General features: G+C 48.4%; 6 protein-coding genes across 6 annotated transcripts; 4 read left to right on the top strand and 2 right to left on the bottom strand.

Annotated features, from left to right (window-relative positions):
* Nucleotides 1-527: 527 nt before the first annotated feature.
* Nucleotides 528-1,747, top strand: TGAM01_v200900 (IBR finger domain-containing protein; the record flags this gene model as incomplete). The annotated part of the gene is made up of 2 exons (XM_024548644.1): nucleotides 528-1,488; nucleotides 1,584-1,747. The coding sequence occupies 2 exons, from the start codon at nucleotides 528-530 to the stop codon at nucleotides 1,745-1,747; spliced, it is 1,125 nt and encodes a 374-aa protein (XP_024406655.1).
* An 8,113-nt stretch (nucleotides 1,748-9,860) lies between these two features.
* On the top strand, nucleotides 9,861-10,906 carry TGAM01_v200901 (solute carrier family 25, member 46; the record flags this gene model as incomplete). The annotated part of the gene is made up of 2 exons (XM_018810529.1): nucleotides 9,861-9,960; nucleotides 10,095-10,906. The coding sequence occupies 2 exons, from the start codon at nucleotides 9,861-9,863 to the stop codon at nucleotides 10,904-10,906; spliced, it is 912 nt and encodes a 303-aa protein (XP_018656260.1).
* A 407-nt stretch (nucleotides 10,907-11,313) lies between these two features.
* TGAM01_v200902 (hypothetical protein) lies at nucleotides 11,314-13,827 on the bottom strand (the record flags this gene model as incomplete). Its single annotated transcript, XM_018810530.1, has 3 exons — nucleotides 11,314-11,774; nucleotides 11,880-12,180; nucleotides 12,232-13,827. 3 exons carry the CDS (start codon nucleotides 13,825-13,827, stop codon nucleotides 11,314-11,316), a joined length of 2,358 nt encoding a protein of 785 aa, XP_018656261.1.
* A 2,344-nt stretch (nucleotides 13,828-16,171) lies between these two features.
* On the top strand, nucleotides 16,172-17,203 carry TGAM01_v200903 (hypothetical protein; the record flags this gene model as incomplete). The annotated part of the gene is made up of 4 exons (XM_018810531.1): nucleotides 16,172-16,253; nucleotides 16,318-16,386; nucleotides 16,447-16,774; nucleotides 16,834-17,203. The coding sequence occupies 4 exons, from the start codon at nucleotides 16,172-16,174 to the stop codon at nucleotides 17,201-17,203; spliced, it is 849 nt and encodes a 282-aa protein (XP_018656262.1).
* Nucleotides 17,204-18,458: 1,255 nt separating this feature from the next.
* TGAM01_v200904 (mannosyl-oligosaccharide alpha-1,2-mannosidase) lies at nucleotides 18,459-22,012 on the bottom strand (the record flags this gene model as incomplete). Its single annotated transcript, XM_024548645.1, has 3 exons — nucleotides 18,459-18,777; nucleotides 18,852-21,597; nucleotides 22,003-22,012. 3 exons carry the CDS (start codon nucleotides 22,010-22,012, stop codon nucleotides 18,459-18,461), a joined length of 3,075 nt encoding a protein of 1,024 aa, XP_024406656.1.
* Nucleotides 22,013-22,804: 792 nt separating this feature from the next.
* Nucleotides 22,805-23,123, top strand: TGAM01_v200905 (hypothetical protein; the record flags this gene model as incomplete). Its single annotated transcript, XM_024548646.1, has 2 exons — nucleotides 22,805-22,986; nucleotides 23,063-23,123. 2 exons carry the CDS (start codon nucleotides 22,805-22,807, stop codon nucleotides 23,121-23,123), a joined length of 243 nt encoding a protein of 80 aa, XP_024406657.1.
* Nucleotides 23,124-23,847: the final 724 nt, after the last annotated feature.

Raw genomic sequence — 23,847 nt, forward strand, 5'->3', positions numbered from 1 at the left:
GTGTGAGTATTCAGTCGTTCAGACGTCTTGAGATCCAAAGCTGATAATTGCCATCTTAGTGAAGACCATCGCTCGCTGCTGATCAAATAATGATGCATCACCCTTGTGAGTTGTGCCCGGGTCCGCGCAAAACCCCGCCACGCAGAAAATACCACACGGGATTGTTATTGTTATTCCCCGCACGCAGAGATGTGAGCAGAGGTACAGAGCCAAAGCGGTACCTGTACGGTTCTGTAAGAAGTACATGCATGGTAACTTCTCCAGGGCACAACTGTCGGCCTCCCGCATGAGAGGGGGAGTGTGGCAAAGAAGCCCGACGTGTGTCTTGTTCCAATAACTTGCCTGGTACGAACGAAGCGCTCAGTGTGTACTTGATAGCTCTCACCTCTTTTTCGCCCTTTTTTTTTTCGGTAGCAGCATTTTTGCCATCAAAAAAATTGTCGATTTTTTTATCGCCTGCCTTTCAATTACAGGCTTTTGACATTCTATCGCGCAATTGTTGCAGAAATCGACAGCATCTCGCAGTCATGGATTACGAAATAGACCAAGAAAGCCTTGATCTCATCATCCAGCTCCAATTGGAAGATGCTCAAAGCATGGCCAAGGGCAAGTACCGCGAAGGCGAGGCCCCTGATTTCGATCTGGCGCTTGAGCTTTTCAACGCCGAGCTCGAGTCGCTTCACGCCTTCATCCACGATCGGGAAATGGGCCGCAGCCTAGCTCGTGCCGTCGTCAACGATGCGGATGTTATCAGAGAGCTCTGCAACGAAGAAGAGCAGGCCACACGCGATCGAATGCTTGCGCTCCGTGGCTTTGATGGGGATGCTATCACAGTAGATGACATCTTTCCCGATGGAGAGCCATCCGACACAGATTCATTGAAAGGAGCAATGTCTGATGAAATGGTCAACAAGCTCATAGTTCTCTTTCATGGCGATGACGCTCCTGCTCCATCTACTGCAGAATCGTCCAAAAAAGGAAAGCAAAATAAGAGAACGCTGACTTGCGATATCTGCAGTGAAGTGTTCCCGTTCGTCGATATATTGCAATGCCCTTGCTCTCATGATTATTGCCGTGGATGCCTGTCAATCTATGTTAGCAAAGCAATAAACGACGAATCCATGTTTCCCCCTCGATGCTGCGGGCAAGGTATACCTCTCGATGGCGTAAATCAGATCTTCATCTCGGCAGACATACTTGGGAAATACCGCGCCAAAGTGATTGAGTACGACTCTGCGAATAGGGTATACTGCAGCATGCCCAATTGTTCAACATTTATCCCCACGCAGTTCATCAGAGATGAGGTGGCCACATGTGTCAAATGCGAGAGCAAGACTTGCACCATCTGTAAGGGCCCATCTCACGAGGATGAGTGCCCCAAAGACACGGCAACAGTCAATTTTCTTCGTATGGCCGATGAAAATAGCTGGATGAGGTGTTTCAAGTGTCGGAGAGTGGTAGAGCTGACACATGGATGCAACCACATACGTATGTTTCATTCTTTCTCACCCCTCTCTCACCTCTCTCTCTTACTTTCATTCCATCCTTTTTTCTCTTCGAATCCATTTATAAGTTTCTTATAGGCTGCCATTGCGGAGCAGAATTTTGTTACATCTGCGGGAAACGTTGGCAGACTTGTGGCTGTGATTTATGGAATGCGAATAGGCTGGCGGATCTGAATGCCGCTGCGAATCAAGCCATGGACGGACAGCCTCAAGTAGCAATTGAAGATGATATCTTCGATTGAAGTATGTGTAGAGAGAGTGGGGGGAGGGGGGAGAACAGCTTACAGAGGGTATAGAGGTATCACGAAAGAACTTAAAATTTGAGAGGAAGATGACCGCAAACGTAGATGACGGTGTCTCTTGCTGGCTACGACTCATGTTTGAGACGACAGGATGCTGGGGGACACCAACCCAGTGTCCCAGGAAGGAAGGAAATCTCTTGACCTGCATCAGGGAGTATTAGATAGATAGCTACCAACTCCGAGCTTTTAGCCTTGATAGGAGGTCAAGTCTGTTACACCACACTAAAACCTCCTCGTACTTTGACGCGGAGATCCTAAGAGAGATTCTAGCTCACTCCCTTCTATGTCGCTTATTCACTAACATGGCAACGTGGGAAGTGGCATCTGGGATGACTGCGGATAGTTCAATTCCTTAGCCTATCGTCGCGTAATGACGAAAATTATGGTGCCGTTCTCGGTGGTCGGCAGGCGTGATCTTGCGTATTTACCCTTGGCGATATCGGATGTCTATTTGGTCTTTACACCTTTTTAAGTATGGGCACCAGTTCACCAACTTATATTTCCCTCTATATCTATGCGATCTAACGCTCTGGAAAGTGTCTTGTATTGCTGTGTGTTCTGTAACGACGTCGATACGCGTATGATCTGAAATATATGAGATATCTTTTACAGCCTAGACGTGAGCTGCTGTCTCTAGTAGTGTAGATCTGTCGTTTATCTCTAAGTTGGGAGGGTTTTCAAGAATACAATAGCGTGCATATTTTCGTCTTGCATCTGATGCAGTGCTGCTTTGAATTCTCTTTCTCTATTTCCGTACCTGGGTAATTACAGAGAGGCGCAATTTTGGGTTTTGCATAATGTTTTACGTTTGTTGCATGAAGCAGATTAATAGTACCAACATCAAAATCCAGCCCTCGACAAAGGTGAACAGCAGCTGACGAATAATTTCCTTTCAGGCTGTGCATCATAGCCCAATCTGGTCCATAGAGCCAGACCTCCCATTTGCCCATTGAGTTAAGATTAATAAAATCAGCAACCACAATCTCACTCTACAGGGCTGCACAATGCCAAGCGTTGTCAATAACTCATCTGCTGACCAGGTTCATTGGGAAAAGTGGCTAAGCTATTCATCAGTGTCGTGCCTAGCTACTACATGTAGTAACATATTCTCTTCTCTAAAAAGGTCTAGCATCCCTCCCAAAGATCTTGAAACGTATGAGATGTGACCTGAGTTGTCTCACTCGGCATCCCCATTAGATTCGGCTTTTGAATGGTGGGCAGAGGTAGGATTGGGGGCCATTGCATGATAGCGTAGCCTCGTCTCCAAACATACGCATACGAGCAGCCATCGTGGCGGTGTATGATTTGCGTTTTACTGTCCAGCCTGTGGAGTAAGGCATCGCGATGTCTGGCAGCAATGTCTAACTTACAGATATAAGTTGCTCCATGCAAGTGAGCGATGTTGCCATTCTCGCTATACCACTGAGGTTTTGCCACGTTGGAGTGTCTGCCGCTGAGACCGAAAAGTATGTAAGACAGCCTGAGCATTGGAGCCCATCCATGTACAGCTTGCATGGGTGACTTACATGGGTAACCTATGTTCGGCTTTTCTATCCACTCGCTGAAGCCCACAACATCTCGGCCTTTCATCTTAAGCTGAGAGACGATTTCGGCATGTTCTCTGCCTGTACCGTGCCGGAATAATGGAGACATAGCCGATCAATCTATCATAACTTTTCTCAAGCAACGTGTGTCGCATGTGAAAGCATCTCTTGCGTATGTTACATCGAGCTATTCCAAACTTGAAAAATCTTACAGCTGCTTGGCAATATCTTGACCATAGGCTCCACAACTAAATCCTTCAATAATTGACTTTGTTATCACGAAGGCTTAAACAGCGTCGAAGATCAATGGCTTCTTGATATGACAAATACAATATTCATAAGTTTGAGAGTGGTGATAGAGAATTATTATAAACGATAGTGCCTATGATTAAAAGAGAGTTATGATAGCTATACCAAGTCCCAGACAAGCAGCAAGTTCGAAACTCCATTCGGTGAGTTTTCGCCGTCTTAGTGGAGCATTGATATCGTTCCTACCCGAGGCTTTGTGGGAGGCCGGAGCAAGTAGCGGTTACACGATGGCCAGCCGCATTATCTCCTTGCTCTTTAGACGTTGTATTGGGCTTTAAGACTGCCGCAATAGGCTTGCATATGAAGCCCAACCATTTCAGCTATGATGGGTGGGGCATATCGGCTATGCCCAAATTTGACAATTCCTTCTCAGCTCGGATTTATCGCGTAACGACATAAACATTACTATTTCATCTACTACTTGTAGGCAAAATATGTATATATATATACTATTTGCTTGCCACCGCAGCAGATCAAACAACAGGTGAAATAGCATTGCATCGGTATCGGGTCCTGTTCAAACCGTCAGGACAAGATTTTAAATTAATACTAAGCAAACGCTTCAACCAAGCCGGTGTATCTCCTGGCTCTTCATTTCTTCTTTGGCAATGAGGGTTTATGCACTTTTCTTTTGCTGTCACCCCTGAACCCATTCTCCCTCTTATCCTATCCCAAATACTTGATAAATACAAACATATTAGGCCTGCAGTAGCCTAGAGAGCGAACCTACAGTCTCTACATTTAAGACGTCTATTGTTTGCTTTACTCTACAGAGAGCTATCCATTATGGCAACTGGTATGCCTTCCTCGCTCTTTTCCCAGATTGACTATAATTAACGAGATCGCATATAGAACACGCGTCTGGAGACTATACGTCAATTCCCAACGACGCTAATGAACAAGTCCGAGACCGGATCGCTTCTGCCTCTTTCGGAAATGAAGGCCTTACAGCGACTGCAAATGCGCACGGCCGTTTGCTCCAAATCACTCGGTATTTGGGGACAGAAGCAAAGAACCCATCGGGTTTCGTCTGTGTGGAATTTGCTGAACTGCCACCTCCTTTCTCTATTGTGTCACGTTTGACTCGCTTGGAGTCACACGTCAAAAATTCTAAAAGCGGTATGTGCTTTGAAATTAAAGCCAATGGTAATGACAACTCGTGGAGAGGGAACACAAGCATTCCAAAGATGGGATTTCTTCGCGACCGTTGGCCGCGCTTCACCACGGTCACCCATGCATTCGACGTCAATATCGAATATCGCATATATCAAGACACTCTTTACCAAGTATACACATACAAGAAGAAGAACCCAGAAACTCAAGGCATCCCAACCCTTCCACAGCTAACCATCAACGTCAAACCGCTTTTTCAACATCTTGATTTCTCCAAAAAACCTGATAGAATTGACCAGAACCTAACGCGTGGCTATGTGAGAGAGAGAAACAAAGAAGAAAATGTTCTCAGGATCCGGGCAGAAGCCAATGGAAATGGGAATGCGATTGCGCAAACTGCTGCTTGTTTGTGCTTATCGTTATTCATCAATGGTTGTGCTCAAAAATTGTCTGGGGATGACAACACCACTGAGTATACAATTGATCCACCTGACCCGTCTAAGCTACAAGTGAATGGGAAGATACAGATAGCATTGGCTTACACCTTGGGGCAACTATCATCGGAACCCAACGAAATCAATGATATCAATCCCAAGTCTTTTACTGACTCTTGGAGGGCATCTGAAGAATCCGAGGTTAATTTCAAAGAACCATCATTTATGGGGGACGCACGTCTTAATTTTTCACTGAGGCGAAATTTGGAGCACATTCTATCCGTTTGCAGCGTACCTGTTGCTGAGACTTCTCAAATGATTCCTCTGGTAGTCTTGACGTGTGGAGACGTTTCTGGCCACCGAATTTCCACTGCAGCAAGCTTGTAAGTTTTATAGCATCCATTATGATATTTAGAAACTAACATATAGAAAAGCTATGCATTTAAAGTTCTGCTTCAAGCTTTAAGATATTTCAGTAAGAAAGCAAAGTCATCATGCAAAGCGCTTAAGCGCCCTTGTCAAAGTTACGATTGCAGCGCCGTACCTCAGACTCTCTGCAAAAGTTACGATTGTTACATGCGTTTACGGATCTGGAAAATCTGTTACGGGCATGTCAAATGGCTATATCGGAAACTGCAGCGTGACAGTGACAAACACTATATTTGTCCTCACTATTGGGCCAGCGGGGAAGTAATAAAGGACTGGGAAAGCCACTCTTTCTTACGGGGGAGATCTCTCGCTGATACACCATTTCAAATTATTAAAGCTGCAGAATTTTGCAAAATAGCTGGAAATAAAGAAATCAAAAAGGAAATCGCCGATGGAATCCAGCCTATCATTGAAAATTGGATCAAAGAACTCGACGCAAGGAATAAGCAAGGTAAATACGCGTTTCCACATTTCAGAGAAGAACCAACCCATATTTTCTATTTTTCCGATCATGTTATGATATGGAGAGGCCTTAAGTCAATTGAGGATCTTGATATGGTTCAGGAACTCAAGCCAGCGGAGCCGGGTCGAAAATTAAGTTACACATCAGCCAAGATCAGGACGAATATACTCAAGAGGTTTACTACGAAAAACAGACTGTCCAACCAGCGCATGCTCACGATGATACGCAGTCCCTCCGAAACAAAATTTACTCTTCAATTGGAAGATACAGTACTCTTTGACGCCGCTGATTTGGGGTTATTTGAGAAGACTATATCATCACCAAACAAAAACGAGTGGATTAACAAGATTGACGTTTGGAAGAGCATGATAAACTTCCAAATAGATCAAATAGGCAACGAGGACATTGATTGGATACACCCATTACATTTCGCGCTGGCAATTATGATGTCCGCGAAAGATTGGGACATTGACTCCAAATCGAAAAAACAAATGACTGCAATGTTTGAATATTCACAATCAATTCTGCTTGAAAGCTCTTCCTCCAACGGACTATTTCCAGGACAGCTAGACGAGAATAAAGAGCCTATATTGTTCAGCGAAGAGCTGGAAAGTGAAGACTACTGGTACACCACTTTCGAGTTACCATATATCTTATGGGCCTACCAATTACAACCAAAAGGCGCTTCAGGCACTCCACCGCCTCAGCTCCCCACTACATCTCAAACAACTTCGAATGCTCAGTATCAAGAAAGCTTCATGATAAAAAAGAATATACCATTCGACAACATCATTGATACAAGAAACATTGTGGAGTATACAGATGAGTGGATGTATAATGTGCCTCGGTTTTTCGGCCATCAGCACCCCGATTTAGAGTCTTGCGTCGAAAAATTCCTTGCAAAAAGTAGAAAAGTCAGCCCGACGGAAAACCACCCTGCAACAGTTAAAAACGACGGCCACGTACAAATCATGCTGAATATGACTGAAAATGAAACTCAACAGTTTGATTGCGATGTCGGAGGATACTTCATTGATGTTCCTAAATCCAAATCTCTCTGGGAGAAGAAGGAATACACTACAGAAAGGATTTTCAAAAATACTAAAGTGAGAATTTCCAAAAATTCCGAAATGTATGTCCTTCTAGAAAAGGAACGATTATCGAAGGAAGCCAAGAAGAGACTTTTTCATTTTTATCGCCCAAATCCAAGGACCGCGTTGGTATGCTATCTTACCTCATCGGAACAGGATGAGATTTCAGCTTTCTTTCAAAGACATGCCTTGTATGAAAAATATTTCTTCGATGAAATAACTCCGATACTCAATACATGGGAGACCGAACTTCATCTATCCTTTTATCGAATCACCCTTAAAAATGATTCCCCCAAGGCTTCTAATATTCCTCAATCAGGCACTTCTTCAGCAGGCACTTCTCCAGCAGATACTTCTCTATTAGATACTTCTCTACCAAGTATTTCTCCACCAGATGAAATTGAGTTCCCGCATAGTTATCAGCAGAATCAGAATAAGTGGATTACCCGAGCTGCAATGAGCTTTAGGTTCGACGGTGACGCATTCGATCGCTATTGGACATGCCACTTCTTTGAATACGAGCCACAGCGGGCAAAAAAAGAGAGAGACCTTGATGTCTCTGAGTTTCTAACGGCGAAGAAATCTTCGAAAGGAGACCCTTGGAAGCAACGACAAGTTTTGGAGCTAATATTATTTGATGAGATTCTAAGAGAAATGCTGATAGGAACTCAAGATATCCTGAAAAGCGTCAAGACTGAAGGCCTAAGAAATCCTATGAATCATTCATCAAGTGCACAAACCATCAGTCTCACATCGCCGCTCTCAGATCCGCTTGATTTGTTTCGAGAAATCAATGGTGACGTGTTTGATTCTACGACTCAATTATGGCGCAAGTTACACCATATACTGCAAGTTGTGGAAGATGATCTCCGCAAAAACCTAACGAACATTGGGTACTGGAGGGATCGACAGGCAAGCCGAGGATCCAACCGACCGCGATGGACTCTCAAGGATGAACGGGGGTACCGAAATGCTATATCTAAGCTTCTTGCATCAAATAATCAAAAAATCATCAAGTTGGAGCGTTGTTGTGCCGACATCGAGTCGTTCAAGATGCTGCTGTCCAAGAGATTGGAGATTACACGCGAAGACTTGGACCTGCGCCGTGCCAATGACCTTCGACTCTTTACGTATGTCACGGTGGTTTTTCTCCCCATCAGCTTCGCCACCGGAGTGTTCAGCATGAGCGACGCACCGACGGCGGGACTTATGGGCAGCATGGCCACAACCGCAACTGTTGCTCTACTAGTCACCGTGGTGGCCTTGTTCAATGCCAAATCCCTGGAAGCATACCTGGCGCAGCCACTGTTATCCATCTTCCGTCGGTTAATCTACAATCCTATAATTAGCCCATGTGTTTACTTCCTTGCGCGTTATTTGTTTTTCCCTCTCCACGAGTCGTTGCCAAATAACATACTGCCTCAAGGAAAGGTGAAAGATTTCCTTAGGACACTTATGAAAATAGGTGCGATAGGTGAAGCGAGGAGAGAATTCTTCAAAGAACTGGAAAAATCGAATAAAAGAAGGCAAGAAAAAAAGAGTGCGAGGCCTGAGATACGGGCAGAGGAGGGAACATCTCCACCATACCAAGCAGGGTCCTCGAGTCAAGAAACCTTGCGTCCAATGGCACCATTGGAAAGATCAAAATCAAGTTCTCCTTCATTAAATACTGGGGATTCCACACCGACGATAGCAGTCTCCCCTCGGTCAAGTGCCGAGAATGGGCTATGATTGCAGGAGAATTAGTTGTTCATTGACCTGAGCCCTGGTTGATGTCTTCAAACTCGCTCTTTCCCCTTTCTTCAGCTTGTTTGGAGAGCTGATTACAGTTGAAGGGGCGATTCGGTATCATTTGAAGCGTGGCTGATGTTCGACTTGGCCTAGCGCTGTTAATAAACTTGCCAGAATGCGAAAATAAGATGAGGTCCAAGTTTAGTCAGGGCATTTCGTAGCAAGATTGAAGTCTCACCTGTTAGAATCTGTGAAAATGTGGTTCGTATTATACGTCCATACCTGGCCTAAGGGTTTGCAGAATCTTTGGCATTTATAGCTTGCGGAGAACTGGATTCCAAGTTCTAAATTGAGAAGGTCATTTAAGGCAACGATATTTTTATAATCCTTAGAACTGTAGTTTTAATGGCACACTTTGACCTATCGTCGTTGGCTAATCTATAAACATTAGAGCATACACACTGAGCGAACAGCATCAATATCTTCTGAGTGAAATAACGAGAAATTGGCTTGCACACTCAAGGTATGAAACTATCTTCCTCCATCTTCACCTACCAATATAACACCAAAGTGGGCTTTTTAAGTCTTACTCCAACAATTCTCCATCCATATCCACCCAATTCGTGGGGATTTTTCTCACTAGCAGCAATACGTCTAATAGCCCCACTTGATAACGACATCGGGCCATCGGCGCCTATCTTGACAACTTTCAGGCTCTTTTCTTTTTTTTCTTCTCTAATCTCTCCCCTCTGTTGGCACTGTCTTTTGTTGCTCTCTTTTCCTTTTCTTATTTTTTCTTCAATTCGTGTCTTTATGCTCTGCTTTTGATTCTTGGACGCGTTTCTCGCTCGAATTCGACATAGCGAATCTCTCTATTCCCCCGCCACTTTCTACGCGTATCCGTTATCGGCCGCGGGGCCACGCAGGTCAAAAAAAATCATGGCGGAAGTAGAACTGGAACAGCAACAGGGCGGAGGGCTCCAGACGGCGAAAGATCTCTTCTCTGGCGCAGTTGGAGGCATTGCGCAAGTCCTGATCGGTATGCGATCCCACTTCCTTTTCTCTTTCTCCTCTCGCTGTAGGACCATAATTCGGCTTCGGCGCAATTCGCGACGGCCCGGAGCGACGCTTTCCCACGGCTTTGCATCGCAACTTACTAACACAACCTGCCAGGCCAGCCCTTTGACATCGTCAAAGTCCGTCTCCAGACATCGACCCAGTACGCAGGCGCCCTCGAAGCCGCCGCCTCCATCTACAAGCATGAAGGAGCCCTCGCCTTCTACAAGGGCACGCTGACGCCCCTCATCGGCATCGGCGCCTGCGTGTCCGTGCAATTCGGCGCATTTCACGCCGCTCGCCGCTGGCTCGAGGCCCGCAACGCCAGCAGCGGCCACAGCACGACCGACCTCAGCTACGCGCAGTACTTTGCCGCGGGCGCCTTCGCCGGCGTGGCCAACGCGCCGCTGTCGGGCCCCATCGAGCACATCCGCATCCGCCTGCAGAGCCAGCCGCACGGCGCGGGGCGCCTCTACAATGGGCCCCTGGACTGCATCCGCAAGATCAGCGCCCACAACGGCGCCCTCAGCGGCCTGTACCGCGGCGAGGCCGTCACGGTCTGGCGAGAGGCCTTTGCCTACGGCGCGTGGTTCACCACGTTCGAGTATCTCATGAACTCGGACGCCGCACGCAACGGCATCGACCGCAAGGAGATCCCCACCTACAAAATTGCCCTGTACGGAGGCCTTGCCGGAGAAGTCCTCTGGCTGGCCAGCTACCCCTTCGACGTGGTCAAGAGCAAGATGCAGACCGACGGCTTCGGCGCCCAGCAGAAATACCCGACCATGCGGGCTTGCTTCGCTTCTACATTCCGTGCCAATGGCCTCAGGGGATTCTGGAAGGGCATTGGACCTACACTGGCGAGGGCTATGCCCGTGAGCGCGGGCACTTTTGCCGTGGTAGAAATGACTATGCGAGCTATCAACTAAGAAGGAGGGGATTCATTAAAACGGAAGAAAAGCGAGCGAAGCGATTCGAAAAGGCGAAAGAGATGTATGAAAGAACAAAAAACTGTTCTCATTCTTTTTTCTTATTCTGGCGTTATTGGCTTGGGATGGGCATCACAGCCGAATTGCACGGTAAAGGTCGAAGCGAAAAGAGATTTTGGATGGATATAGAGACGGGATATGGGAAATTATTGCCTGTTAATTCTAGACAGCTGCATGATTTATTCAGTGGAATATTATGAGAGCCAAACATTCAACATGAAATTAATCTATTGATCAATCTATTGATCAATCTTCTTTATAAGCCGTATTGATTGTTATATCTGATAGACACAACAACGCAATTCTTTTCATACCTCTCTATGCAAAAAAGTCAAAAGCCATCCATCTTACCATCCAACATTCTCGTTATTCTCCACTCGTCTCTGGAGAATTTGTCTTGCATTCAGCGGTGTCAACGCCACGAGCTGCAGCTCTTCAAGTACCGCACGCGCCTCGTCATTGTCGGTAAACGCTCGATCACTAGCTTGCTTGAGCGTGATGGCGATGGTGTCCTCGCTCTCTCTAGTTGCTGTGGCTGGCAAGTTGAGCAGGACAAGCCCCTCGCGAAGAGATTCCAGGGCTGCCGAACCATTGGGAATGAAGCGGTCAACAAGTGAAAAAATGGATTCGCAGTCATGCGCAAATTGTGCTGCCCCAAGCGTGGTGAATGTTTGACGGGTGAGAATACTAGTCCATAGCAAGTCTTGGAGCTTTTCGAGCGCATCTCGCCAGACTCGGCGAAACGAGGCCGCAGAGAGAGCTTTGCCTAAGAATTCTAGGTTCCTCTTCAAGACGCTCAGGGGTTCATCTAGTTCAGGTGTAATAGAGAGGGCTGAAGAGTCATCTTTTGGATAGAATCAATATTAGTAAGACTTACAAAATACTAGCGATGAAGATGTGTATCAGAGCTTACCAGGAGTGGCGCTTTCGCCAATTGTTGTCCACTGGACATTATGGGTATAGGCACGCAACGCTTTGGAGTGAGAGTCGACCAAGGCACCCACCAGCAGCTCTTCACCAGCCTTGCGACGGTTGGTATATGCCGCAATGGTTTCGTCAAAGATGGCCCCATTCTCGTCGCCATCATCAACAGCAGCGACGGTGCGTTCCTTGAGATCATGATTATTCCCAACCACGTTACCGATTGCTGAGCCCTGTGGCTTGATTTGTCGAGATTGACGTCTGTGCAGCTGATCCCACAGAATGACATAAAACTGGACTCCGAATTAATACCTTTCTTTGCCTTTGGATTTACTTGAGCTTACTTCTTCATCGCCCCACTCCGCCAACGTGTTGGCAATATGATCGGAACTACCAATCACTTTGCACAACGTCTCCAAAGCACCAGTCCCCTCCAGGGCAGCGAGCTGTTCTTTCGTCACACCGTGGATGGTCCGGCCCAAGGTAGAGGTCAAAGACTGGTAGGCTTCCAATGAGCTTCTCAAGCGATCGTGATATCCATCGAGAATATCAAGTTGAATATCCGTGAGAAATTTGAGCTTTTGCTTGACTTTGCGGAGGCGTTCATATTTTGTAGTTACTACCCGTAGCAAATCTGTGAGTTGCACAGCCGCAAATGTAGGCTTCATCTTGCCGGGCAGTGAGTAATCATAATCAATTTTACGCGCATCTCTTGATTCCAAGATGGCCTCAAATCTCTCCAGCGCAAAACTCCTTTCGGCCTGGTACCACACATCAAAATACTTCTCCAGTATGATCTCTGACAGTCCTGCCCAGCCATTCTCGGGATCGCCGCCGTCATAGTTGAACCGAGATCGGATATTCTCATCTAGAGTCATGACCTGGGATATAAAACTGCTCAAGAATCCAGGGTTCGTATGCGTCTCTAATGCCACTGCGTCAATCTTCTCCCGAACGACAGGTAGCATTGCAGTGACGAGAGCACAGGCAGGATCCACATATATGGTCTTATCAGCCACGGGTGTATCGTGGAACTTGGACGCCAGGAGATGGCCCAGATTATCGCGAAAGAAGTCCTCCCACTTTTCCAACGTTGTCAGAAGCCAGGGAAAGCAATGGGTGCCAACTGATTGAGCGCTGCTGGTTGGTTTGTCGCTCATAAAATGAAAGCGAAACTCGGTAACGAACATCTTGGCCATGACCTCGAACGGCAAGAGGGTCACGATTCCTGCGCTGTGAACCACTTCTGGCATCTGCAAATCGAGAAGCTTCTCCACGCAGACAAGCCATTCTTCGTCCATCTCCGACTGAGGATCGACTTTGGGCCAGCGCTTCTTATTTAATACAGTCTCTAGCTCGGCAGACATGATTTGTTTCATTTCATCCCAGAGATTCTTCGTCATCCTTTCAACATGATCCACAAGATGAAGCTCGTCATTCCCGGGCAGGGACCTCAGCTTAATCGCCAGCTCTTTCAAGAGCGCATACGGCTCGAGCGCCTCTTTAGGGCTACTCGGTAGATGAGACCGCGCCTCTTTCCGTAGTCGCTCAGCATCTTGTAACAGCAAAAAGTATTTCTGAGCCAGCTCGACATTCTGCAGCTGTTTCATGGGCTTCTGTAGTCGCGCAATCGCCTCGCTCGGCGCATCGGAAGCGGCAGCTATTTGGACGCGCCTGTCGATGCTTTCTTGCAGCTCGTTGAACTCGGCGATTCGAGCCTGGAGGGCTGCCTGGCGTTCATCGCTTATGCGCCTCGCCTCTTCCAACTCTTTTGCAGCATCGTCGAGCTGCGATTGGAGCTGGTTTCGCTGCAGTTCGACATTGGTGAGGAGCTCGTCGAGGTTGTCGAGGTCAGCAGTTGATTGAAGCTTGTCCTCTAGATAGTCCTCGACGCGGCTATCCAGGGAGCTGCCATTGATGATTCCAGACAAGGTGGCCATAATTTTTATACGTGGCCATACCAAGTTGCATCGAAGCTGGAAAGTATGACGATGCACGTTGCAAGTAGCTGGCCATGCTTATCGATATGAGCTTCCGAAGGTTATCCGAGGCCGATGTATGCAACCACTACTAGGCAAAGAGGACAAACACTGTATGATTCACGTTGCCCTTTGAGCATATTTAGAAAGCTATGAATTCAATGAATTGTTCATTGTTCGTTTTGTTCGTTTTGTTCGTTTTGTTCATTTTACTGTTCATATGATTGCAAAATTGGAGATGTACGTTCACTTATAGCGCTGGTGATAGCCGCAGCACCAGTTATTCTGCAGGTACGGCAGCGGAACAGCTGCTCCGTGTTTATGGCAAGCTGCAGCCATTACCTGCAAAGACAGGGGGTTAGGCTGCAAATGCTACCACCAAGAACAGCACTGAAGTGCGGTGCTTACGAGCGCAAAGCATTGCTGCATTAATAAGGGGCCGTGACAACAAAGAGTGTAAAAGCCGCGTGTTTACTCTGCATTTATTCTGCGTTTTGATCGCCTTTGTTGACAGCAGGTGGCAGATTTACCTCTGTTTGGTACGAGTACACAAGCATTCTCCATGTTTACTCCGTGTCTTCCGAATAACAAGCGAGTAGATCTAAGTAGGAGAAGATGTAAGTTGCTATATATAGGAAACCAAAACATGTTCTTACACGTAAGTAAGCGGTCAGTAGCAGCTGCGCCTCGCTGTTCACCTCGATCCATGTATTGATCGTATGGAGCGCCAATTAATGCCTGACACGACCTAGGCATTAGCTCCGGCGCAGCTCGACTTGGCCGCGAGAAACATGGATTGTCATGGCAACACGCCAAGATTATACGAGGTGCAAGTGTAGCGCTGATGGTCGGGTGCCGTACACGGAGGTTGAAGTATGTAGGTAAGGTACTCATGTTGATTGATATCTCGTAGGTAGTTCATCTTGGCCTAAGAAGAGCTGGAAGGATGAGGGAGGATTGGAGAGAAAGCGCGTAAAGTGCAAAAATACCGTGTAAGTGCATGCGCCTGTAGTTGCATCCAAGGTCAAATTTCACATGACAGGCTGTAGACGCCTCCAATAAAAGAGGCCAATCCTCAGGCTGCAGGGCCGCGACAAATATGCGTGTCTTACCCACCCGCCGCTGCCGCCTCATGAGCTTGAATGCCTTTCGCTGAAGATCGATCGCGCGCAAACCACGATGAGGCCAGCCTCCAGTCCTGCGACAGACGCGAGCGCATCGGCCCCGTTTGTCGCCACCAGGCCCTCGCAGGAAAACAATCAGCGATCTTTAGCGCACTGATCCCCTGCAAGGCACCCGCTGGAAAACGGGACATATCCACTGCCACCCCGGCCACAGCGGCGCCGCTCAGCCTCTAGCGAGTCCAGCTGCTAAGCGTTCGAGTCTTTTTGCACAGAGCCCGAGCGCCAAAGCACCTGAAAAAACTGCGCAGCGCACCTTTGCGCGTCGCAGCCAAGCTTTTTAAGCCCCGCGGCCCCACGGCGCCAACGTCACCCCCGTTCCCCGGCCAACCAAAGTCAATACCAGAAATGGCGTGGCTGGACGAACCAAAATGCGAGCCCATCCCTACTAAAGTAGATTCGGAGCTCCAGCGTTGCAATAAGCTGCGAGATCTAAAGATACTTTGCCGCTAACTTCCCCAGCCATCTGAATTTTGAAGCAAAAAAGAAGCGACAAGCCAAAGAAGAAAAAAGAGGGAAAAGCTAAAGAGAAAGTTACGTGTTACATACGTTGGGCTGCAGCCCCCCTTTCCTGTCAATTCCATTTTTCCCAGTTCCTCTTTTGGAAGGGCGACTCTCATCTTCTTCTTTGAGCCAAGTGTCGTCCTGCACGTCGTCCATGACAACTGAAGCCCGCGCAGCACGCAAGACATTCTCGTCGCTCTAGGCATTCCAGGGTCTGTAGCGGGAAGTCCACGCAGCCTCCGATTTGCTTCAGTATTCTCTATTCACGATTTACTGCGAGGACGAACCAGGCGACTCGGAATAGCGCCGTCAACACCTGCCGGATCTGAGTGAGTGGGCTTCTCACCGCTCGCTCATTCCAACGTGCGTTGCCGCCATCCTTGCATCCACGCGACATTATTTGCGCGATTCTGCGGCGGGATTCGACCAACGATACCGTGACGAGGCCTCTCTACGAAAGACAGAGAGCACTGCACGCAGCGCAACAGGGATCCTGCGCAGTGCAAACGACTTGCGCTCCCGGCGCTTAATCTCCCACGCGATCGCCTCTTAGTCCCTTCTCAATACTCGTCACGTCTGCATCGTAACGAGGGACATCGCCCTCTGACAAAACACCCGCAATGGCGACGACACGGTCGGGTACGAGCTCGAGCTCCAGTACCACGATCATCTCGGTGCGCCGATTCCATCGAGGATGGCAGAGTGAGTTTCGCATCGCCGGGCGCTTGGAATGCGGCAACTCAGTCCTAACAATGTGTCTCAACAGGATTCGTCCCATTTCTCGGATACCACCACGTGCTGATGATTCTGATCGTCGTCGCAATCATTCTACTATGTACGTCACCAAATGACCCATCCAATTGTTCATATGCCGTTGCTAATCGCTCAATCGCAGCGCTGTTGCTTGCTGGCTGCTCATCCTCATCGCCTCTAATTCCCGGCATTTTCCTGCTTTCCATCTACTACAAGTCTTACGAGGCTCATCCCGATACCGCGCAAGTTGATTACAGCTTCTACACGGCGATGCAGCGCCTTACTGGAAACGCCGAACTGCAGGCTCGCGTCGGTTACTTTGGCATCTGCGTCAACCCGGATGGTGGCTCGTGGCTGTGTAGTAACAATGCGACAGCCCTGGCCAGGGAGGTCTCAGTTGACCAAGACCCCCTCAATCTCATCTGGCTGGCTGCCCAGTTCAAGGATATGATTGTGTTCCCCTACTTGATGTGAGTATCCCTGTTTATAGCTGGATGCGCATAAGTACGTTGCTGACATGGACCCTTAGCATCATTGCCATCATTTTCGCCTTCATCTGTCTGCTCCTCCTCGCTACTTTCCCTGGATGGCACGAGGAAGAAGACTCTGAAGGATCCGAGCGCGAGGTCAAGCCGTTCCCCTCCCGTCCCGTCTCGCAAATCGCCCTGGCCATCATCTTCATCGCTTCCATCTTCGTTCTCGTCTCGGTCCTTTGGCAGCACACCGCATCTGTCGCAGCATCCGTCATAGCCCAAGATTTTGGAAATGGTGTTGTCAAGAGTGGTGTCGGCACCAGCGCCATGGTAATGGGTTGGTTCGCATTCACGCTACTCATCATCGTAACCATCGGCCTGCTCGTAATGATCTTGAGTATCCGCGTACTGAGTTCGATGGTGTGATGATGGGGGGTTTAATGGGGGTGTATGCAACGACGAGGACTTCGACAGGCAAGGGAATGATATATGAGATGGGAAGACTACGTGTATATGTGATGGGCAAACCAGGGGCGTGTAAACGGGCGGCACAACTTCGTACTTTAGGGGGTTGGTTGGTTTACAGGCAACATCAGCATCGGAGTTACCAATGGCGTTCACGAAGAATACATAATGCGACACTACAACGACAAAACACCGAGAAAAAAAAGAAAAAAAATCCTCTCAATACCCACCCCTCAATCCTTTTTTCTCAAAACAGACGACAATTCGAGCCAGCCACCTACAACAATTCGATCTGTGCCACTTCACAGCGGCCATTGCGCAATGATGGACACCAATCAACAAGCCGAGCGCAATCAACATAACGAGAGCGAAGACGATTATTGTGTGATAGATGAGATCGAACTGGGAGGACGGCCAAATGTCACTGAGCGAACTATAGACGACGATAATGCACCAAGTTTTTTTCTGACGACAAATGCGTTATGTGTGATTTTATGGATTTATGTTTTTACAATGTTCCTTTTCTTTTTTTCTTTTTTGTGTATGTCTTGGTTTGGGGGAAATACAACTGGAGGTGAAAGAGGAACTCGAGATGTGGGCTATACATACTTATTTATTGACATTTGGTGCCCTTGGTGCCTTTGTTATTTTTTCCTTTTCGTGTGCAGGATGATGAAAACTTATGTTTCTGTGGATAGGACCAGAAAGATCATATTGACTGCTGTCCAGTTCGGAGTCAACACAAACGGGATTGGCGAAATGTTGCGTGATGCAATAGTGCCAATCAGGGATGAAATGTACATACATTATGCGGGCTGGAGATGTTTTTTTTTTGTTTCCCTTGTTTGAAATAGACTGAATAGTGTAACAGTACCTACGTGGTGACAATCAAATTTTGTAGTCAAACAACACAAATGTTGTCTTTCATAATGGCAGCATTTTCTTGGCGACAATATCAATATTTCTTGAATACTCATTTCTCTCGTAACGCCCTCTCATAATATCTAATTTCAATACCTGTGCAAAAACACTCGCCCTTTCGTTTCCTAGCTCTCGCCGCAGTGAAAATTCAAGAGAATAACGCAATGCTACCGTAATAATAACAATAAAAGATAAAAAATAATTCTTCTTCTTCTCTCTCAAAATTGTTCATTGTTTACCCTTATCCATTTCATTCGTTTCATAAAAGTTGTTTCTTTTTTCTCTTTCTATTCCCTTATATACTGTGTCCAATGACGCTCCCCCCGGGCCTCTTGAACGGATGGGCCTCCGTGTTGAGCACCCACTCGTCCAGGCTAATGACACTCGGCTCCGAGAACAGCAAGTAGTAGTACTTGAGCGTCTCGGCGAGCCAGAAGCTCTCCATCTCGTCCTTGAGTCCTGGCTCCTCGCTGTTGACGTCGTCAATGGCGCTGTTGGCAATCTCGGTGCGCGTGGCCCGGATGGTGGCCTCAAACATCTTCCAGCCTTTTTCCATCCACATGGGGTCGCCGGTGATACGGTACATGTACCATACTGATTCAATAGCTTCGGGTCTATAGCAAAAAAACAGATTAGCTAAAAGAAATGAAGAATGAAAGGGGGCGAACTGAGAAACAAAAAGTCTTACCGCAGAATATACTGTCTTGATGTAATCTGAGTAACGCCAGGAGCAAAACCCCATTCCTTGATCCTTGACTTTACAAACTCCTCATGCGACTGCGGCCGTTCAGGCATAATCACTTGCTGCTCGTCAAACTCCTTGGGAGGCAGCCTGTTGGCTTCCAAAACCGAGTCAATGGGCGCGTTGGGGTCTCGTTGGATACCAACCTCCTCTTTCACAGGCTTCTTCTCGGCATCGCCCTTGAGGCCAATCTTGTCCTTGAGCGACTGCGGGAGTTCCGAGCCAACGTCGAAATCCTCATATGCCCGTGCCTTGCCGTCTTTCGGCACTGGAACTGCAGCCCTTTTGCGAAGAGGTTTAGCAGGGGTGGCAGAAGAATCGCCGGCTGGGGTAAAATCCTTTGCACTTTGCTGCAGAGCATCACCCGCAGTCTCCTTTTCTTTATCACCAGTCCTTCTGGGATCACCATCGGATGTAAGGTGGACCTGCTTTCCTTGCTTCTTCTCAATCTCGGCTACCTTTTCTTTCCACTCGGCCATTTGCTGATCTCTCCAGTCTTTTGACGGGTCCAACTTCTCATACCAGAGCGTCTGGTTGAACTCACACTTCTCCAGCGTTGGACAAGGAAAAACTTGAGATCCTTCCGGCATGATGCCAGAGACGGTCGACTGATAGGCCCAAACACAGCCGTCGGTCAGCTGCTTGGCTATCTCGAGATCCTTCTCACGGCCAAAGATCTTGCCGCCCAGACCGTACATGCCGCCAATAAAGCACGTCAAGTGCGTTACTTCAAACGTAGCGCTCAAGTCTTGTGAAGGATTTCCATTCGTGCTAACCTTGGCAGGAAAGAGGATATCCCAGTCACCGTCTACCATAGGTCTGTAGAGGAGCCACTCATTGGTCGCTTCGATAGTGTCTTCGTACAATTTCTTGTATTTGGATTCCAATCCACCGAGGAGGAGAAATTCCTTCGGGAAGTATTCGTATGCCGAATCTTGGCCACCTCCCATGTGGTATTGTTCGAATCCATACCCACCACTTACTATGCCTTGCGGAACGCAATCCCACTTGGACGTAGAACCGTCTGCTCCAAAGGGTGGCGTTCCTCGACGCTTTTCCTTCACAGGTGGCACTTGACTCGACTTATCCAAAGCCCTTTCACTCGGAGGCACATCTCGGCGACGGAGAGAGTCAGACGGGCGAGTCTCTGTTTTGTCATCTTCACGAGGACCTTGTTTGGCATAATCCGGGTTTTCAGCGCCGATTTTACCGACAACAAATTCTGACGTCTTCACCCCAGCTGCGTTGGGGGGGTTTTTATCGTCTTTGGGGTCCTCTGATCCGATCTTGCCAACAACAAATTTGCTGGGCGCTTCAGCAGCAGGCATATGCTTGACCGGTGGCTCCTCGCTTCCCATCTTACCAACGACGAATCCCTTGGAATCCGCATCAGTCGGGCCAGCGGGTGCTTGCTTGTCTCTTGGGTCCTCGGAGCCAATTTTTCCAACCACGAAGCCATTTGGTTTTTCGGCGGGCTTGGCTGCAGAAGATTTGTCCATGGCCTTTGCCCGCGCTTCATCAGCAGCTTGCAATTTAGCGAGCGCATCATCAGCACCGAATTTTCCAACAATAAACTCATTTTCCTCCGCAGCCTGGGCCACTTGGGTGCTTTTTTCGCCGGTCGCTGGCTTTGAATTGAGATTCTGGCCGGGCACATACCCAACCGGCGCCTCCTTGGAGACGTCTTCATCCATTTGCTTCTGTGCCGCTTTGCTAAGTTGATCGCGGAGAGCCGTCGCAGTGTGGTTGCAGCCAGAGGCATCCAGATTCTCGGGGAACAAGCCAGGAATAGCAGTACCCCTCGTTTGCAAGTCAACCAGGGCGTCAGTAATGCGGTCCACGGCGTCGTAGTATTTCATTTCACTGGTAAGCTGTGCCAGGCGTGTAAACTCCATTGATAGAGTTCCAAGCTCCGCTATGCCAACAGAGCCGGCGCGATGAGGCTGAGAGACGTATTCCGGCTGCCACTGGTAGTACAGAACAGGCATTCGATTCGGTGTATCGAATATCCCCATGAGGATCTCAGCAAGCTCAACGGCCTTTGTAAGAAGCCAGGGGTAAGCGCCATCATGGCCACCGCTGACATCGAAGGCGCCGAGCAGGCCGCCAAGATATCGAATCGTGGTTTCAAATACGGGAATGCTATTGCGAGGAGTGGTGGTAAAGTCAATCTCTTTAACGGCCTTGGCTGCTTCGTCAAAGTCTTCCTTGAGGCCTGCAATCCATAGCGTATCCAACGAATCGACCAGGGTGGCAGCCCAGCCGCAAAAGGGATCGCGATACTTTTGAGAGACGGGCGAAAGCTCGTCATGCATCCACGCAAACTTCTTGTAGCCGGACCATGCTCGCGCAATCTCTGTCTGAACTCGCTCCTGTCTATTAACTCGTCTAGATTTGGCTTCGGGCGACTCGCCACCAAACTCGTGCTGAACCCGGGGTACTTTGAGCGGCTTCCCCGTGGGTAGGCTGATGATGGACTCGGGAGGCAATGGGTAGTGCTCCTCCGAGGGGTGCCAGTGAGTGCTGTGGTCCACCGGTGTTCCTGGAAGCGTCTTGGGGGGATGCTTCTGGTGAATGCCGTTTATTTCTTCATCGTCATCGGCCGTATTGCCATTGGAAGCAGAAGCCTTGCCATTGATCGGCGGTTTCGAGTAGTCAGGCTCCTTAAGCTTGGGAAGTTTGACGCCGGGCTCTTCATCGTCGTCCAGCTTGCTCTGCTTTGGCTGGCTGGCAACAGTTTCCGGCGCCGGCTTGGACTCGGGCTTCTTTTGTTCGGGCTTGGATTCGACCTTAGATTCGACCTTGGATTCGGGTTTGGATTCGGGCTTGGTCTTAGGCTTGGTCTCCGGCTTTAGCTTGGTCTTTGAAGCGTCAGGCTCGGCCTCTGTCTTGGCCTTGGCCTCTGGTTCGGTGTCGAGCTTCGGGGCAGGCTTCGGCCGGCTCTCTGGCGCCACTGCGGGCGGTGCAGCGGGCGAGTTCGCAGAGGGAGGGTATTTCAGACTGGCATAACGCGAAGAGTCCTCCCAGGCATTCTGCGAGACGCGGTAGAGCAGGAAGAGCACAAACGCTGCACAGATCGTAAACAGCCTATACCTACGGCGTGCCATCGCGGTGGTTGTAGGCGGAGCACTTCCACGGCCGCAACGAGACGATCACTGCCCCCTTTGCTGAAGGGAAATGTCGCGGGCGAATCAACGCCTCGGGTCGCAGCGCAGAGTAGCCAAAAGTGTTGAACTGGCCAAGAAGCAAAAATAGCAAAAAGCAGAAAAAAGAATAGGCCTGATGGAAACGCCTCTACGAGCACATGAGCAAGCGCTCCAAAAGCTAAAGGGGAGAGCGAGAAACGCCACACAGGACAGGCACCCAAAAAAAGAGACAAGAGAGAGAGAGAGAAAGAGTTACAAAAAAAACAACAAGCGGGAGGGCCTTGCCGATCAGAGATACGAGAGCAAATAAAAATCCCAGCAGAGCAGAAGCTGCAGGGACTTTTTCTGGCCCTCACGGCGCTTTTGGCAGCATCGTGCTCCGGACTAGTGACATTAAGCCGTTGGTGGATTGTCTTGGCATTTTTCGCGAAGCAGCAATTGGGAGCATCTCGAGCGGACAGGAGCTGAGGCGAGGTACAATCCACAAGTACATGTAGCGATGGGGTACCCCGGCAGGGCCCTGGAGGAGCAAGTCCGGCACGCGCCGAACGAAATCCGATGGAACCATTGAAAAGCATAAGCACTTGGAGCAGCGTATCTGTTCGATTTAGTAGGTGCTCGGTACCTGCACTATAAAAGCCACCAACCGATCAAGGTCGAGAGAACATGGATTGAAAACCAGTAAATGATCAAATTTACCAGCAAAAGTTAATGTTCCGTTAAGGTTGCCTCGTAACTTGGAAAACTTGATGCATGAGATACTTGAAGCTCTGGTACAGCAGTGCCTGTGCTTCGGAGGACTACCGAGACTTAACACAACACGGAGCAATTAAAGGTCCAGTACCTACAATGAGGACGGCACCACTGAAACGGCGCCCGCCGCATCTCTCCCAATCCCGGACGATTTTAGAACCAACCATGCAGCCAATGTACAGGTACTATTCTCTCGTAGGATAAGATACTGGCAGATGTCCATATTGCTCCATTGCCCCGACTGACAAATGCCAGCAGCCCATATACAGCGCACTCAAGATCAAGTCCCGGATGCCACCTCGAAAATCAATATTGCTAGCGGTTTACCAGGTGTTAAATAGTTCGATGTCGATGTGCCCATTAGGAAGGTCCAGCAATCATAATCTTTTTTTTTTAGCCGTCAGCTCACGTGTCCTTTGTCTTTCGCAGTTTAGATTCCTGCAGGCCTCCAAAGCACAACATTGAAACTATATGTATAGAAATGTATCCATATGCCAGGGTGTCACACTTGATCTAGACTCCGAGACAAACTCGGGTCGTACTTCAAGATGGCCGGGATTCCTTATTAAAACAGCTGCTTGACTGCCATTTCCGAAGCTGACACCTTATACCGAGGCATATAAACTGAAGGCGCCCACTAACCCCCATATTTGCCTCTTCAAACAACAAGAGTCTCCCCTCTCGTCTCGAATCCTCGCAACAACTAATTTGGTGCTACTGTATTAACCAAAACAGCACACCTATCGGAAACCAATCGCGCCGCCCAATTCATCCTCCCCCGCCTAATAAAGCCTTTCCCGCGGTCTCGACCGCGTCTTTAGCCTAGGGTTAAATTCGTGAGTGGCCAAAGTCCTGCAGATTGGCCACCGTACAATAACCTTAAACTACCTGGACGTGCAGCGTAAACTTTTTCTATTTTTTATCCTTTTAGGCGTTGTGTATCTTATAGGTACAAAAGTGTGTCAGTCAGTAATAGCCTTTTATTGGTCGCCAGCAACCGCAAAAGAAAGAAGATTGAAGCCAACGCCGCTGTCTTTTTCTCT

This window comes from Trichoderma gamsii (assembly GCF_001481775.2).
Source record: "Trichoderma gamsii strain T6085 chromosome Unknown Scaffold_2.2, whole genome shotgun sequence".
Lineage (NCBI taxonomy): Eukaryota > Fungi > Ascomycota > Sordariomycetes > Hypocreales > Hypocreaceae > Trichoderma > Trichoderma gamsii.